Source organism: Capra hircus, chromosome 20, assembly GCF_001704415.2.
Source record: "Capra hircus breed San Clemente chromosome 20, ASM170441v1, whole genome shotgun sequence".
Classification (NCBI taxonomy): domain Eukaryota; kingdom Metazoa; phylum Chordata; class Mammalia; order Artiodactyla; family Bovidae; genus Capra; species Capra hircus.
The window spans coordinates 39,061,597-39,079,751 of record NC_030827.1 but is presented as its reverse complement, the minus strand read 5'-3'; the positions used below and the strand labels follow the sequence as shown (position 1 = coordinate 39,079,751).

General features: G+C 40.7%; 1 protein-coding gene across 7 annotated transcripts in view; it reads right to left on the bottom strand.

The window, feature by feature from the left end:
• The window catches only part of PRLR (prolactin receptor), a 198,570-nt gene that overhangs the window by 10,556 nt on the left and 169,859 nt on the right, over positions 1 to 18,155 (bottom strand). For all 7 annotated transcript variants that reach the window (XM_018065467.1, XM_013972808.2, XM_018065466.1 and 4 more), the window contains 5 exon segments: positions 17,903 to 18,072; positions 4,732 to 4,901; positions 2,956 to 3,097; positions 1,228 to 1,327; positions 475 to 544 (listed from right to left, as the gene is read on the bottom strand). In XM_018065467.1, the coding sequence (XP_017920956.1) occupies positions 475 to 544; positions 1,228 to 1,327; positions 2,956 to 3,097; positions 4,732 to 4,901; positions 17,903 to 18,072 (652 nt within the window).

Sequence of the window (18,155 nt, the reverse complement as noted above, 5' to 3'; positions counted from 1 at the left end):
CTGAGCCAGTGTTAGCTGAGCACTCCAAACTGAGCAAAAAATTGCAGTAAGATATGCTGTTACTATGGCCTTATGTAGAGAACATTCAAGTGAGAGCTTACACCAAAGTCTGACGGAAGAAGGGCTGGTGGAAGGTCACTCTTTTGTATTCATCAGATATTCACCCACTTTCTCAACTGATTATTTGCATAAAATGTTTATGACAGAGCTTATGAACAGATCTGATAAACCTAACAAGCATTCCTCTGTGCTGATGTTTTCTTGGCTTTCTTTCATTGCCCTCTGACGCTTACTGACAGTAATTACCCTCATGCCTCTCACATCTTTCTGTGAACACCCCTGCTGAAAGGGAGGGACAACCAGCCATGGATGGCCAAGCTAGCCAGACTGCACTGATGGGGTTGGTGTGCACATGTGTAAAGATGACAAGTACACAGCGGCAAGTCACAAGACAGTCTCCACCCTGGCACTTACCTCCAGCAGATGAATATCAAATCCTTTTATTTTTGGCCCTGGAACTGGTGGGAGGATACAGGTCACCATGCTATAAAATGATTTATGAGATAAGAGAAATGGTACATATTACCACTTTGTAATTTTTGAAAGATTAGCCTTATCTCCAAATGGCCGCTACATGGACTATGGTAGGTAGAAGTTAGGAGTTCTGAGGCTACATGAAACTACTAAGGTGACAACAATGAATAACTATAGAGTGTTAAGTGTTTGACAAAGAGTAGTGTCTGACTCTTTGTGACCCCATGGACTGTAGCCTGCCAGGCTCTTCTGTTCATGGAATTCTCCAGGGAAGAATACTGGAGTGGGTAGCCACTTCCTTCTCCAGGGGATCTTCCCAATTATGGGACTGAACCTGGGTCTCCTGCATTGCAGGCAGATTCTTTACCATCTGAGCCACAAAGGCCGACATTGAAATGAACTCTGGCTAGTTAACTCTGACTGATTCTGAAATGACTAGTGGATTGTTTGCTACTCTTGGCAGATTCTACTATTTCGCAACTGTCAGCCTCCATTTGATGGAAAGAACATCAGCTTCAAATGAGTCTATTGTACTTTTGCTAGCACTGATAAAAGCTTTTTCATGGTAAACACAGGCCACTAATGGCTAAAACGAGGTGCTTGAATAATCTGTAGGTTTCTATCATTTCTATATTGTCTTTTTTGGCCATTATCCCTGACAACCATGACTGAGAGGAGGGTAGAGTGAAATACCTATAGCCCTTCAAAGCCACTGCCCAGACCATAATCAAACAGATGACAGCAGAAAGGACGCCCACAAAGATCCACATGCTTGTATCCTTCACTGGGAAGTCTAAAAACAAACAGCCAGAAAGCTCTGATCACACACAGCATTGTTTAAAACAAACAAAGAAATGAGACTTTTGAACATAAGTCCCTTGCCCCTCTATACCTTTTTTGATTTGAAGAGCAATCCAAACAGAGTAGTGTTAATGATGGATTTACTTTTCCCCCCAATATTATTAAATTTTAATATGCAGCATATATTTTACAGTATTTTAAAAATTTCAAAGTGCTTTAAAATATCATTTTAGGTGATACTTGCAGAGGAAATCCATGAGGACATGGTCAGTTACAGTAAAAATAACAACAAGCTAACATTTATTAAGTTCCTAGTAAAAGCCATATGATGTTAAGCTCTTTACATACATTGCTTTGCATACATTGCTGTATGTAAAGATGAGGAACTGAGACTCAAGGAGTGGTATATTCAGAGGCAGGTAGTCATAAAGTTGCCATCTGGGATTTGAACCCAGGCCTTCTGCTTCTAGACCCTGTGCTTTTATTTAGGAAGAGCTAGGACTGGATACACAGTCTTATGGCCTGTAGTTCAGTGCTATGTTCACTATGCCAGTGCAAACCCTGATATTTTGGTCAGGCCAGTAGTCACAAGAGCTAGGCTTTGCCATGTGGTTCTGGGCAAGACTTCTAACTCCACTGAGCTTCAGTTTCCTCTCTTGCAGTTGCTAATGGCAATTCTATTCTTTCTGAATACCTGAGATGGTTGGGAGGACCAAACAAGGTAAAGACTTTGTAAAGTACTTTAGAAATGAAAGATGAACCATTCCTTTGTAGAAAACCAGCCACTACGTTTAATGGCACTTGAAGAATTGGATGCCTTCTACACACTGTTCCTTGAATGAGATAAACATGTAATTGTCATCAAGGACTGAAAATCAGTACATGCCTTTCAGGTGGGATCAGTTCAGTTCAGTTCAGTTCAGTCACTCAGTCGTGTCTGACTCGTGACCCCATGAATTGCAGCACACCAGGCCTCCCTGTCCATCACCAACTTCTGGAGTTCACTTAAACTCATGTCCATCAAGTCGGTGATGCCATCCAGCCATCTCTTCCTCTGTCGTCCCCTTTTCCTCCTGCCCCCAATCCCTCCCAGCATCAGAGTCTTTTCCAATGAGTCATCTCTTCGCATGAGGTGGCCAAAGAACTGGAGTTTCAGCTTTAGCATCATTCCTTCCAAAGAACACCCAGGACTGATCTTCCTTAGAATGGATTGGTTGGATCTCCTTGCAGTCAGGTGGGATAGCATCTTGCAAATTCTAGATGATGACCTTGAATGATAGGGATTGGGCAGATGTGGAGGGCAGAATAATTGACCATCAAGCCCTTGGAGACACTCCAAGCTCATGTCTGCAGATGTATCCTATCCTACTAATAGAAACTGATCCTCACTCACAGTGGCCCAGGGAAAGATGCTATACTTCCAGACGTCTCTGTATTGAGTGGAGAGATGATAAATCCACCTCTACTCATTCTTCGGCTTAAGACTCAAAATAGTTTCTTTGTTAGTAGTTACAACATACAAGTTTACTAAACCCATTCCATTTAAAAATATTTAGCAATAAAACAATGGCAGATTGCAGGCAGAATTCCCTTCTCCTTGGGGAATTTCAAGACACTTACCATTAGGTATCTGGATGGAGCTCTCTGGGCTCCACTCACTCCAGTATCCATGGTCTGGCTTGCAGCGAATCTGCACAAGGTATTTCTGTCCTGGATATAAGTTGAAAATCTTAAGCTGAGTCAGCTTTGGAGCAAAATGAGTCTAGGGAGGGCCAAGGAAAACAGAAGTCACTCTGACTTGTGTTATGAAGAAACTTTTCCTTTAGGAGATACATTAACAAAGAAGTCAGGCCAGATGATCACAGTACATACCCTGCTCATACCATTTCACCCTCTCCACCCATCGCTTCCTCCTGTTAAACACTGCTCACACAAAAAACAACAGGTTTTCTACTTTTCCATTTGGAACACTATTTCAGAAAGACAAATATACTGCTCCCTACACCTTACCTTCTGAATTCTACATTATAGAGGATGCCTACTTAACAAAATTGGAAATTTGTTATTTTCCAAACCTAATAAAATAATTGACTCAAGGATTATTCATGGGTGTGAAGCCCCTAGGTGAAAGAGAACTGGGCATTTATGAACACTGAAGCAGTTGTGCATAAATCAAACATGACTTTACAATCAAGGGATCAGGATGTGACCTCCCCAGTCCAGCAACCAGTTTTAGCATCATTTACGGTAGGTTGACCAGAATGGGTTTGTCTCCTGATATGATGCAATGTGAAGCATATAACATCACCTCTGAAATTTCCTCACCAAAAATTGTTCAACTGGAATCTAATCAAGTCTTTTAATGTCTGATTACAGGAAATGTGCGGACAGAGAAACTGGCTAAATGACCTTGACCTTATAAAGAACTAATCAGACAGATGCAGAAGGTGGGACATTCTTTGAGACAAGTGGCTTGGTCTCCTTAGCACGTTGAGATTGAATAGGTACATGAGTCAGCCAGTATGTGATCTTGAAGTGGATTCTGGTTAAGACAAACTAGCTACTGAAATATTTTTGAAGTAGTTGGGGGAATTAAAATGTGGACTAGCCATTAAATGATATTAAATAATTACAAAAGATGATATTAATGAATTTCAATTAATTTTCAATTAATTTCAATTAATTTTCTACATGTGATCATATTATTTTTGGCTATGTTTGGAAATATCCCTTCACTGGTGGCTTAGTGGTAAAGAATCTGCCTGCCAATGCAGGAGATGTGGGTTCAATCCCTAGGTTGGGAAGATCTCCTGGAGAAAGAAATGGCAACACACTCCAGTATTCTTGCTTGGAAAATACCATGGGCAGAGGCGCCTGGTAGGTTACAGTCCATGAGGTTGCAAAAGAGTCAGACACAACTTAGTGACTAAATAACAACAGCAACTAAAATATTTAAGAATAGATTATTATAATGTCTATAATTTATTTTACTATTTCTTTACAATGAAGAATTTAAAAGTAAATAAAAAAGCCATTAACCATGGACTGATTACATTGAGATTTTTTTCCTCCAACTTAGTGACACTTAAGAACTCTCATAGACGTTTCGATCTAAGATATCCTGAGAGAGGTGGGTTGGAAACCTTGCAGAAAAGGCTGTTCAATTGCAAGGATCTAGTCCTGGGAGAGCTATGATTTTGAGTCCCCATCCATCCCAGGAGATGCAGGGAGATGGATGGATGTAGGGAGAAAGCCTTTCCACATATGTGAGGATCACATCAGTATTAGGAAGAAAACATGCCAGCCTAATAATCAGGAGGCATGACCGGTTCTCAGTTGGGGTCTTCATCTTTGCCAAAGGACACAGTTCCTTCCAAAAGTTTCCAACTGACTCACCTCCCAGTCAGTTGCTTTCTCAGGTTTTAATCGAATTTCATACTGGATACTGAACCAACCAGATTTTACATCAGTCAGGGTGGGTGGAGACCATTTGATCCATAGATATGGTTTTCTATCTTCTGGATGTTTTAATTCCAAAGTCAGGTTCATAGGAGGCTCTGGTTCAACTGCAGATATGAAAGAAACTCCATCTTTAGTCAAATAGGGATATTTGAATCCAGAACTATAAGACTTAAGAGGCAGATCTGTCTACCTTTTCCCTCCATGTTTATGAGCCACTTTGTATTTGATGTCAGGTGCTGATCAGCAGAGTTGAGATTAGGCTGAAGCAAGTGAGTCACATAGGGTACACATTTAAGGTGGCAAAAATAGCCAAGAAGCACCTGTTGGTGCTCAAAGTCATTAGTCATTCAGGAAACACAAATCAAAACCGCAATGGCACATCACTTCATACCCACTAGAATGGCTAGGATTGAAAAAATGAAAATTAACAAGTGTTGGCAAGAATGTTGGAGACTTTGGAACCTTCATACATTGCCGGTGGGAATGTAACATGGAGTAGCCACTGTGGAAAAGTCTGACAGGTGCTCAAAAAGTTAAACATGAAATTATCATGTCACCCAGCAATGTCACTCCTAAATATATACCCAGAAAAACTGATAGCAGGTGTTAGAACAAGAACTCATTTATGAATGTTCATAACAGTACTATTTACAAGAGCCAATAGGTGAAGCAACCCAAATGTCCATCAACTGATGAATGGATAAATGATATCCTTATAATGTTCCATTATTCAGCCAAAAGGAAGAAAGTCTTGATACAGCTACAACACAGATGAACCTTGAGAACATAATGCTTAGTGAAAGATGCCAGACACAAAGGGCCAAATAGTATATGATTCCATGTATATGAAATATTCAGAATAGACAAATCTATAGAGACATAATGCATATTAGTAGTTGCTCTGGGGCTAGGGCCATGGAGGGGAATCCAGAGAAACTGCTGAATGGGTAGGAAGCTTTTAGTTTGAGTGATGAAAGAGTTCTGGAACTAGATTGTGGTGATTGTTGCATAACATTGTGAATGAACTAATACTACTGAATGGCACACTTTAAAATGGTTAAAACAGTGAGCTCTATGTTATAGGTATTTTACCACAATAAAATAAAAAATGAAGGAGGCACTTACACCCTGGTTTCTTCAAGTGCAGGTCTGTGAGTTCCTCCTTAAGACTGCAGTGCCTAGGCCATACTAGCCAAAGCAATCTACAGATTTAATGTAATCCTTATCAAATTACCCTTGAGACTTTTCACATAAGTAGAACAAATAATCCTAAAGTTTATATAGAACTATAAAAGCCAAAAGGACTATAAAATTGCCCAAGCAATTCTGAGGAAAAGGAAAAAAGGTGGAGGCATGACTCTCCCAGACTTCAGAAAATACTAAAGAGCTACAGTAATGAAACCAGCATTGTCTTGGCACAAAAACAGACATACACATCAATGGACCAGAAGAGAGAGCTCAGAAATAAATCCACACACCCACGATCAATTAATGTTTGACAAGGGAGGCAAGAATGAACAATGGAGAAAAAACAATTTCTGCAGGAGGTGGTACTGGAAAAGCTGCACAGGTCAGTTCAGTTCAGTCACTCAGTTGTGTCCGACTCTTTGCGACCCCATGGACTGCAGCACATCAGGCCTCCCTGTCCATCACCATCTCCCAGAGTTCACTCAGACTCACGTCCATCGAGTCAGTGATGCCATTCAGCCATCTCATCCTCCGTCGGCCCCTTCTCCTCCTGCCCCCAATCCCTCCCAGCATCAGAGTCTTTTCCAATGAGTCAACTCTTTGCATGAGGTGGCCAAAGTACTGGAGTTTCAGCTTTAGCATCATTCTTTCCAAAGAACACCCAGGGCTGATCTCCTTCAGAATGGACTGGTTGGATCTCCTTGCAGTCCAAGGGACTCTCAAGAGTCTTCTCCAACAACACAGTTCAAAAGCATCAATTCCTCAGTGCTCAGCCTTGTTCACAGTCCAATTCTCACATCCATACATGACTACTGGAAAAACCATAGCCTTGACTAGACAGACCTTAGTTGGCAAAGTAATGTCTCTGCTTTTGAATATGCTATCTAGGTTGGTCATAACTTTTCTTCCAAGGAGTAAGTATCCTTTAATTTCATGGCTGCAATCACCATCTGCAGTGATTTTGGAGCCCCAAAAAATAAAGTCTGACACTGTTTCCGATGTTTCCCCATCCATTTCCCATGAAGTGATGGGACCAGATGTCATGATCTTCGTTTTCTGATTGTTGAGCTTTAAGCCAAATTTTTCACTCTCCTCTTTCACTTTCATCAAGAGGATTTTTAGTTCCTCTTCACTTTCTGCCATAAGGGTGGTGTCATCTGCATATCTGAGGTTATTGCTATTTCTCCCAGCCCTCTTGATTCTAGCTTGTGTTTCTTCCAGTCCAGCGTTTCTCATGATGTACTCTGCATAGAAGTTAAATAAGCAGGGTGACAATATACAGCCTTGACGTACTCCTTTTCCTATTTGGAACCAGTCTGTTGTTCCATGTCCAGTTCTAACTGTTGCTTCCTCACTTGCATACAGATTTCTCAAGAGGTAGGTCATGTGGTCTGGTACTCCCATCTCTTTCAGAGTTTTCCACAGTTTATTGTGATCCACACAGTCAAAGGCTTTGGCATAGTCAATAAAGCAGAAATAGATGTTTTTCTGGAACTCTCTTGCTTTTTCCAGGATCCAGCAGATGTTGGCAATTTGATCTCTGGTTCCTCTGCCTTTTCTAAAACCATCTTGAATATCAGGAAGTTCATGGTTCATGTATTGCTGAAGCCTGGCTTGCAGAATTTTGAGCATTACTTTACTAGCATGTGAGATGAGTGCAATTGTGCAGTAGTTTGAACATTCTTTGGCATAGCCTTTCTTTGGGATTAGAATGAAAACTGACATTTTCCAGTCTTGTGGCCACTGCTGAGTTTTCTGTGGCCACTGCTGAGTTTTCCAAATTTGCTGGCATATTGAGTGCAGCACTTTCACAGCATCATCTTTCAGGATTTGAAATAGCTCAGCTGGAATTCCATCACCTCCACTAGCTTTGTTCGTAGTGATGCTTTCTAAGGCCCACTTGACTTCACATTCCAGGATGTCTGGCTCTAGATGAGTGATCACACCATCGTGATTATCTGGGTCATGAATCTCTTTTTTGTACAGTTCTTCTGTGTATTCTTGCCATCTCTTCTTAATATCTTCTGCTTCTGTTAGGCCCATACCATTTCTGTCCCTTATTGAGCCCATCTTTGCCTGAAATGTTCCCTTGGTATCTCTAATTTTCTTGAAGAGATCTCTAGTCCTTCCCATTCTGTTCTTTTCCTCTATTTCTTTGCATTGATCGCTGAAGAAGGCTTTCTTATCTCTTCTTGCTATTCTTTGAAACTCTGCATCCAGATGCTTATATCTTTCCTTTTCTCCTCTGCTTTTCACTTCTCTTCTTTCCACAGCTATTTGTAAGCCCTCCCCAGACAGCCATTTTGCCTTTTTGCATTTCTTTTCCATGGGGATGGTCTTGATCCCTGTCTCCTCTACAATGTCACGAACCTCATTCCATAGTTCATCAGGCACTCTATCTATCAGATCTAGGCCCTTAAATCTATTTCTCACTTCCACTGTATAATCATAAGGGATTTGATTTAGGTCATACCTGAATGGTCCAGTGGTTTTCCCTACTTTCTTCAATTTCAGTCTGAATTTGGTAATAATGAGTTCATGATCTGAGCCACAGTCAGCTCCTGGTCTTGTTTTTGTTGACTGTATAGAGCTTCTCCATCCTTGGCTGCAAAGAATATAATCAATCTGATTTTGGTGTTGACCATCTGGTGATATCCACGTGTAGAGTCTTCTCTTGTGTTGTTGGAAGAGGCTGTTTGCTATGACCAGTGCATTTTCTTTGCAAAACTCTATTAGTCTTTGCCTTGCTTCATTCTGCATTCCACGGCCAAATTTGGCTGTTACTCCAGGTGTTTCTTAACTTCCTACTTTTGCATTCCAGTCTCCTATAATGAAAAGGACATCTTTTTTGGGTGTTAGTTCTAAGAAGTCTTGTAGGTCTTCATAGACCTGTTCAACTTCAGCTCCTTCAGCAGTACTGGTTGGGGCATAGACTTGGATTACTGTGATATTGAATGGTTTGCTTTGGAGACGAACAGAGATCATTCCGTCATTTTGAGATTGCATCCAACTACTGCATTTCAGATTCTTTTGTTGACTGTGATGGCTACTCCACTTCTTCTGAGGGATTCCTGCCCACAGTAGTAGATATAATGGTCATCTGAGTTAAATTCACCCATTCCAGTCCATGTTAGTTTGCTGATTCCTAGAATGTCGACGTTCACTCTTGCCATCTCTTGTTTGACCACTTCCAATTTGCCTTGATTCATGGACCTGACATTCCAGGTTCCTATGCAATATTGTTCTTTACAGCATTGGACCTTGCTTCTATCACCAGTCACATCCAGAGCTGTGTATTGTTTTTGCTTTGGCTCCATCCTTTCATTCTTTCTGGAGTTATTTCTCCACTGATCTCCAGTAGCATATTGGGCACCTACTGACCTGGGGAGTTCCTCTTTCAGTATCCTATCATTTTGCCTTTTCATACTGTTCATGGGGTTTTCAAGGCAAGAATACTGAAGTGGTTTGCCATTCCCTTCTCCAGTGGACCACATTCTGAAAAGCTGGACAGCTGCATGTAAATTAATGAAGTTAGAACACTCCCTTGCACCATACACAAAAATAAACTCAAAATGGCTTAAAGACTTAAATATAAGACAGACACCATAAAACTCTTAGAAGAGAACATAGGCAAAACATTCTCTGATGTAAATCATATCAAAGCTTTCTTAGGTCAGTCTGCATGCATGCATGCTAAGTTACTTTAGGTGTGTCCAACTCTGTGAGACACTATGGACTGCAGCCCTCCAGGCTTCTCTGTCCTTTGAATTCTCTTGGTACGAATACTGGAGTGGGTTGCCATGCCCTCCTTCAGGGGATCTTCCTGACCCAGGGATTCAACCCGAGTCTCTTACATCTAACCTGCATTGGCAGGTGGGTTCTTTACCACTAGCGTGTACCAAGAAAATAAAAATAAAAGCAAAACTAAACAAATGAGACCTAATCAAACCTACAAGCTTTTGCAAAGCAAAGGGTTCCATAAACAAATTGAAAAGACAACCTACAGAATGGGAGAAAATATTTGCAAATGGTGTAACCAACAAGGGCTTAATTTCTATCATATACAAACAACTAATACAACTTAATAAGAAAAACAAAAACAAAAACCAATTGAAAAATGGGCAAAAGACCTAAATAGACATTTCTCTGAAGAAGACATACAGATGACCAAGAGGCACATGAAAAGATGCTCAACATCAGTAACTATTAGAGGAATGCAAATAAAACTACAATGAGGTATCACCTCACACCAGTCAGAATGGCCATAATTTAAAAAATCTATAAATAACAAATGCTGGAGAGAGTATGGCAAAAAGGGAACCCTCCTACACTGTTGGTGGGAATGTAAGTTGGTGCCAGTCACTATGGAAAACAGCATGGAGGTGCCTCAAAAATCTAAAAATAGAATTGTCATATGATTTAGCAATTCTACTCTGGGCATATATCCAGATAAAACTATAATTCAAAAAGATACATACACTTCTATATTCATAGCAGCAGTATTCACAATAGTCAAGACATAAAAGCAACCTAAATGTCCATTGACAGATAAATGGGTAAAGAAGATGTGATTATATATGTATAAATTTATATACATATATATTATATAAAGATATAAATTTATATAAAATATAAATAAATGCAAAATAAATATGTATAAATTTATGTAAACACACACACACACACACACACACACATATATATATATATATATAGAGAGAGAGAGAGAGAGAGAGAAGTAAATGGCAACCCACTCCAGCATTCTTGCCTGGAGAATCCCATGGACAGAGGAGCTGGTGGGTACAGTCCATGGGGTCGCAAAGAGTTGGACATGACTGAGCGACTAAGCACAGCATAAACACACACATACACACACACACACACACACACACACTCAATGGAATACTACTCACCCATTAAAAAAGAATGAAATAATGCCATTTGTAGCAACATGAATGGACCTAAAGCTTATCATACTAACTGAAGTAAGTTAGAAAGAAAAAGACAAACATCATTTGATATCACTTGTATGTGGAATCTAAAATATGACACAGGTGAACTTATCTACAAAACAGAATCATAGACATGGAGAACAGACTTGTGGTTGGCAAGGGGGAAAAAGAGTGAGGGATGGATGCATTGGGAGTTTGGGGTGAGCAGATGCAAACTCATATTGAATGGATAAGCAGCAAGGTCCTAGCGTATAGCACACGGAACTACATACAATATCCTGTGACAAACTATAATGGAAAAGAATATTAGAAAACTGTGTGTGTGTGTATATATATATAACACTGGCCATCAAGACTGAAATTACAGTAAGGCAAACCAGCACCCTGAATCACTTTGCTGTCCAGCAGAAATGAACACAACATTCTAAATTAACTATACTTGACTAAGATTAATTTAAAAGAGTGACGGGCCTAGGGTGCTGGGTTGCCTTACCCTAATTTCAGTCTCGCTGGCCAGTCACATTTTCTCCATTCATTTCTTACCTCCTCAAATCAATCTCAATTCCAGGTGAGAGAAGAGTGAGTGTAACTCTAGTGGACTTGGCATTGTAACCTTTCTGAAAAATGAACTTGAGAAAATTTGCCGCTAATCCTAATCCTTGTAGATTACTACAGAAATACCTAAGAAAGATGGTTTTATCTGGATTTACTAAATAAACATCAGTTATTATAAGTTTTAAGCTGAACACAAGATTGAGAAATGCCTCTGATCAAAACATCTTTGTATAAAAGTGCAAGTAAAATGTTCAAGATGAATCCTTGAAAGCAAACTTTCTCAACCTCAGCATTATGTATATTTTGGACAAGAAAATTCTTTGTGGTAGGGGCTGTTCTGAACACTGTAGGATGTTAGCATCATCCCTGGGTTCTCCTCCATTAGATATCTTCCCTCTCTGTGTTGCAACAATCAAAAATATTTCCTGCTATTGCCAAAAATCCTGTGCGAGGCAAAAGAGCACCTAGTTGAGAATCATTGCTTTCAAGTGTTTTCAGCAGACTTAAATATTTCTGAGATATGTACCAATATTCTGTACTGCAGGTTATCACTTGATGAGGTTCAAGCTTATAGACTTTACTGCGGTTAAATGTAAGTTGTCAATGAACTTCTGTGGCCCCTCACCAATGCTGTAAGCAGCAGGGTTAATGAGAATTCTAAGAACACTTCTTTAATAATTTTGAAAAGATCTGCTTCACTGACTATGCTAAAGCCTTTGACCATGTGAATCACAACAAACTGTGGAAAATTCTTAAGTGATGGGAATACCAGAAAATTTTATCTGCCTCCTGAGAAACCTGTATGCAGGTCAAGAAGCAACAGTTAGAACATGGAACAACAGACTGATTCCAAATTAGGAAAGGAGTACGTCAAGGCTGTATATTGTCACCTTGCTTATTTAACTTAAATGTAGAGTTCAGTTCAGTTCAGTCGCTCAGTTGTGTCTGACTCTTTGAGACCCCATGAACTGCAGCATGCCAGGCCTCCCTGTCCATCACCAATTCCTGGAGTTTACTTAAATTCATATCCATTGAGTTAGTAATGCCATCCAACTATCTCATCCTCTGTTGTCTCCTTCTCCTCCTGCCCTAAATCTTTCCCAGCATCAGGGTCTTTTCAAATGAACACATTATGTGAAATGCCGGGCTAGATCAAGCTTCAGCTGGAATCAAGATTGCTGGGAGAAATATCAATAACCTCAAATATGTAGACGACACTATCCTAATGGCAGAAAGTGAAGAGGAACTAAAGAGCCTCTTGATGAAGGTGAAAGAGGAGAGTGAAAAAGCTGGCTTAAAACTCAACATTCAAAAAAACGAAGATCAAGGCATCTGGTCCCATCACTTCATGGCAAATAGATGGGGAACAATGGAAACAGTGAGAGACTTTATTTTCTTGGGCTCAAAAATCACTGCAGATGGTGACTTCAGCCATGAAATTAAAAGACACTTGCTCCTTGGAAGACAAGCTATGCCAAATTAGACAGCATATAAAAAGCAGAGGCATTACTTTGCCAACAGAGGTCCTTACAGTCAAAGCTATGGTTTTTCTAGTAGTCATGTGTGGATGTGAGAAGAAGGCTGAAGAATTGATGCTTTTGAACTGTGGTTCTGAAGAAGACTCTTGAGATTCCCTTGAATAGTACAGAGATCAAATTAGTCAATCCTAAGGGAAATCAATCCTTACTATTCCCATGAAGAGTGTGAAAAGGCAAAGACATGATACTGAAAGACAAACTCCCCAGGTTGCTAGGTGCCCAATATGCTACTGGAGAAGAGCAGAGAAATAGCTCCAGAAGGAATGAAGAGGCTGAGCCAAAGTGGAAACAATGACTAGCTGTGGATGTGTCTGGTGATGAAAGTAAAGTTCAATACTGTGAAGAGAAATATTGCATAGGGACCTGGAATGTTAGGTCCATGAGTCAAAGTAAATTGGAACTGGTCAAACAGAAGATGGCAAGAGTGAACATCAACATTTTAAGAATCAGTGAACTAAAATAGATTGGAATGGGTGAATTTAAATCAGATGACCATTATATCTACTACTGTGGGTAAGAATCTCTTAGAAGAAATGGAGTAACCCTCATAGTCAACAAAAGAGTCTGAAATGCAGTACTTGGATGCAATCTCAAAAATGACAGAATGATCTCTCTTCATTTCTGAGGCAAACCATTCAATATCACAGTAATCCAAATTTATGCCCCAAATACTAATGCCAAAGAAGCTGAAGTTGAATGGCTCTATGAAGACCTACAAGAGCTTCCAGAACTAACATCCCCAAAAGATGTCCTTTTCATCATAGGAGACTGGAATGCAAAAGTAGGAAGTCAAGAAACACCTGGAATAACTGGCAAGTTTGGCCTTGGAATATGGAATGAAGCAGGGCAAAGGTTAACAGAGTTTTGTCAAGAGAACACACTCATCATAGTAAACATCCTTTTCCAACAACACAGGAGAAGACTCTAGACATGGACATCACCAGATGGTCAACACCAAAATCAGGTTGATTATATTCTTTGCAGCTGAAGATGGATAAGCTCTATGTAGTCAGCAAAACAAGACCGGGAGCTGATTGTGGCTCAGATCATGAACTCCTTATTACTAAATTCAGACTTAAATTGAAGAAAGTAGTGAAAACCACTAGGCCATTCAGATATGTCCTAAATAAATCCTTTATAATTTAACAGTGGAAGTGAGAAATAGATTCAAGGATTAGCTCTGATAGATGAAGAGCCTGAAGAACTATGGACAGAGATTTGTAACACTGTACAGGAGGCGGTGATCAAAACCATCCTGAAGAAAAGGAAAGGTAAAAATGCAAAATGGTTGTCTGAGGGGGCCTTACAAATAGTTGAGAAAAGAAGAGATGAGAAGTGAGAGGAAGGAGAAAAGGAAAGATATACCCATCTGACTCTGATGTTGGGAAAGATTGAAGGCAGGAGGAGAAGGGGACGACAGAGGATGAGATGGTTGGATGGCATCATGGACTCAACGGACATGAGTTTGAGTAAACTTTGGGAGTTGGTGATGGACAGGGAGGTCTGGCATGTTGCAGTCCATGCGGTCACAAAGAATCAGACATGACTGAGTGACTGAACTGAACTGAACCCATCTGAATGCAGAGTTCCAAAGAATAGCAAGGAGAGATGTGAAAGATCTTAAAGACTCAGATAACCATGATGGTGTGAACACTCACCTAGAGCCAGACATCCTGGAATGTGAAGTCAAGTGGGCCTTAGGAAGCATCCCTACAAACAAAGTTAGTGGAGGTGATGGAATTCCAGTTGAGCTATTTCAAATCCTGGAAGATGATGCTTTGAAAATGCTTCACTCAATATGCCAGCAAATTGGGAAAACTCAGCAGTGGCCACAGCAGTGGAAAAAGTTTTTCTAGTAGTCATGTGTGGATGTGAGTGCTGGACCATAAAAAGGCTGAGCGCCTAAGAATTGATGCTTTTGAACTTTTGAATTGATGCTTTTGAATATTTTTGGAGAAGATTCTTGAGAGTCCTTTGGACTGCAAGGAGATCAAATCAGTCAATTCTAAAGGAAATCAATCCTGAATATTCATTGGGAGGATAATGTTGAAGCTGAAGCTCTAATTCTTTGGCTATGTGATGAGAAGAACTGACTCACTGGAAAAGACCCTGATGCTGGGAAAGATTGAAGGCAGGAGGAGAAGGGGATAACAGAGGATGAGATGGTTAGATGGCATCATGGACTCAATGGAGAAGAGTTTGATCAAGCTCCAGCAGATGGTGAAGGACAGAGAAACCAGGCAGGCTACGTTCATGGGGTTGCAAACAGTTGGACACTACTGAGCAACTGAACAACAACAAATTTATTGGAAGACTGATGCTAAGCTGAATCTCCGATACTGTAGCCACCTGATGCAAAGAGCAGACTAATTGGAAGACCTTGATGCTGGGAAAGATTGAGGACAGGAGGAGAAGCAGGTGACAGAAAATGAGATGGTTGAATGGCATCACCTACTCAATGGATATGAATTTGAGCAAATTCTGGGAGATAGTGAAGGAAACCTGGTGTTTTGCAGTTCACGGAGTCACAAAGAGTCAGACATGACTGAGCATGCATGCAAATTTCCTCATAGCAGCCGCCTCAGTACATTACAGAACTTCTTTTGCTCACTGTTTTGACCTCAAATATTAAATATTTTAGGGCAGATTATTTGATGGCAAGGCAATTTTAAAAAGAGCCTGTGAAAAAAAAATTAAAAATAGAGCTAGTGTATGACTGAGCAATTCCACTACCAGGCATATACCCTGAGAAAACCATAATTCAAAAAGGTACAGGTACCCCAAGGTTCACTGAAGCCAGTACACAGAAGCAACATAAATGTTCATCAGCAGATGAATGGATAAAGAGGTTATACATATTTACAATGGGATATTACTCAGCCATGAAAAAGAATGAAATTGCATCACTCGTAGTGATGTGGGTGAATCTAGAATCTGTAGAGAAAAGGAAAGCAAATACTGAACATTAATACAAATATATAGAATCTAGAAAAATGGTGCTGGTGAACCTCTTTTCAGGGCAGGAATAGGGATGCAGACATAGAGAATGGGCTTGTGAACACAGCGGGGTAAGGAGAGGGTAGGACAAATTGAGAGAGACACACCACCATGTGTAAAACATAGCCAGTGGGAGAGCTTGGCTCGGTGCTCGGTGATGATGCAGAGAGGTGGGGTGGGGGTGGGAGGAGGCTCAAGATGCGGGAGATACATGTATAATTATTGCTGATTCACTCAGCAGAAACTAGCACACCGCTGTAAAGCATGGGATTTTCCAGGCAAGAGTACTGGAGCGGGGTGCCATTGCCTTCTCCCTGTAAAGCAATTACACTTCAGTAAAAAAATAAGAAACAGCCTAAGGAAATGGAATTATTTGGCGTTTAGCTTTTTAAAGGCTTCATGTCTTAAGTCTATTGATATGAATGGAATTTATTTTATTCCTATTTGTAAGTGGTACTTTTTGATTTTCTTAAGCTAAGATTAAATTCTATTTCCACCCCCAGGCTCACTGTAATCACTTGCTGGATGGGGGGAAGAGACAGTATTGAAATGCGTACGAGCTGATGTTAGACGCTTTTCTAGTTTTTAAGGATCAACCACTGATAACATGCCAATAGGATGATATATAGCCCAATACTTGAGAGCCTTAGCCTGATTTTCTTTGTCTGTTGGTGCTAGGTAAGTCAGGAAGACTTTGGTGACCTTGAACCTAATTAACTACTCCTTAGGCAACCTAATAGGAAGGCTGAATCCAGTCCTGGCCAAGCCATCTCTTGTCCTAAGATTCCCTTTGTCATTGCTACTCAACCAAAAGCAGAAGAATTGATGCCCTTGAACTTTGGTACTAGAGAAGACTGTTGAGAGTCCCTTGGACTATCAGGAGATCAAATCAGTCAATCCTAAAGGAAATCAACCATGAATATTCACTGGAAGGACTGATGCTGAAGCTGAAGCTCCAATAATTTGGCCACCTGATGTGAAGAGCCAACTCATTGGAAAAGATCCCGATGTGGGAGAGACTGAGGGCAGGAGCAGAAGTGGGCAACAGATGATGAGATGGTTGGATGGCATCACCGACTCAATGGACATGAGTTTGAGCAAACTCCAGGAGATAGTGAAGGACAGGGAAGCCTGGTGTGATACAGTCCGTGGGGTCACAAAGAGTCGGACACGACTGAGAGACTCAACAACAACAACCAAACCACAGAGGCCACTGCAGTTATGCCTCATCGCCCTGAAGCTCAGTGTTGCTCATGCAAAGCAAGAAGCAGCTCTTGGACAGATTTTTGTTTTACTTTACTCATGTGTTCTCCAAACCTCATGGTTGTGATCTTGCATTTCAGCCTTCTGTTCAAGTAGCACTATTTACTCCCCAAGTATAGTTTATTTTGAGAAGAATACTCCAGTTGCTGAGGAACATATGCATATTGAGAACTGAATTTGGGGCAAAGTAGCTGGAGAAATTCCTGTGGGTGGAGAAGCAGATGAATGTCTTCTAAGAGTTGCTACTCCACGAAGCAGTGTGTTTCAGGGAGAGAAATCTCAGAAAGGAGACCCCAGCTTGCCAAGGGGGAAGGGGACATTGGTTGCAGGGGGTGGGCTGGAGAGAAGGACTGACAACGGAAGCTAAATAGAACATTGCTGCTGGGTGCAAGGGAAGGGGAAGAAGGGTCAAGGCAAGGCACAAGGATCTTTACTGTCCTACTGGCAAGAATACAAATGGGTTTAAAACACTCAGTTGGTGAGGATATTGTGAATTTTTTCATCTTTCCTTTCGGGGATCCATCCCTAAGACAAGGAGACTTAAACTGAGTTTAACTCTCGGTAGATTCATATCAAATTAACACATTCCTCACCTGTCACACATCCCCTTACCTATGTAAGTCACATCCACATAAAGTGGATCTGAGGAACTGATTCCCATCTGGTTGATGGCGCTTACTGTGATGACATACATCTTCCATATGGAGGTGTACTTCTTGCTAAAGTAGCAGGAGTTGGGGCCCCCGGTTTTGTAGTCTGGACATTCATGGATGAGTGTTTCTCTGCAACAAGTAACATATTAGGAGTCAGTAAGAAAGTGGTATGGAGCTTCCTTGCTGGCTCAGTGGTAAAGAATCTGCCTGCA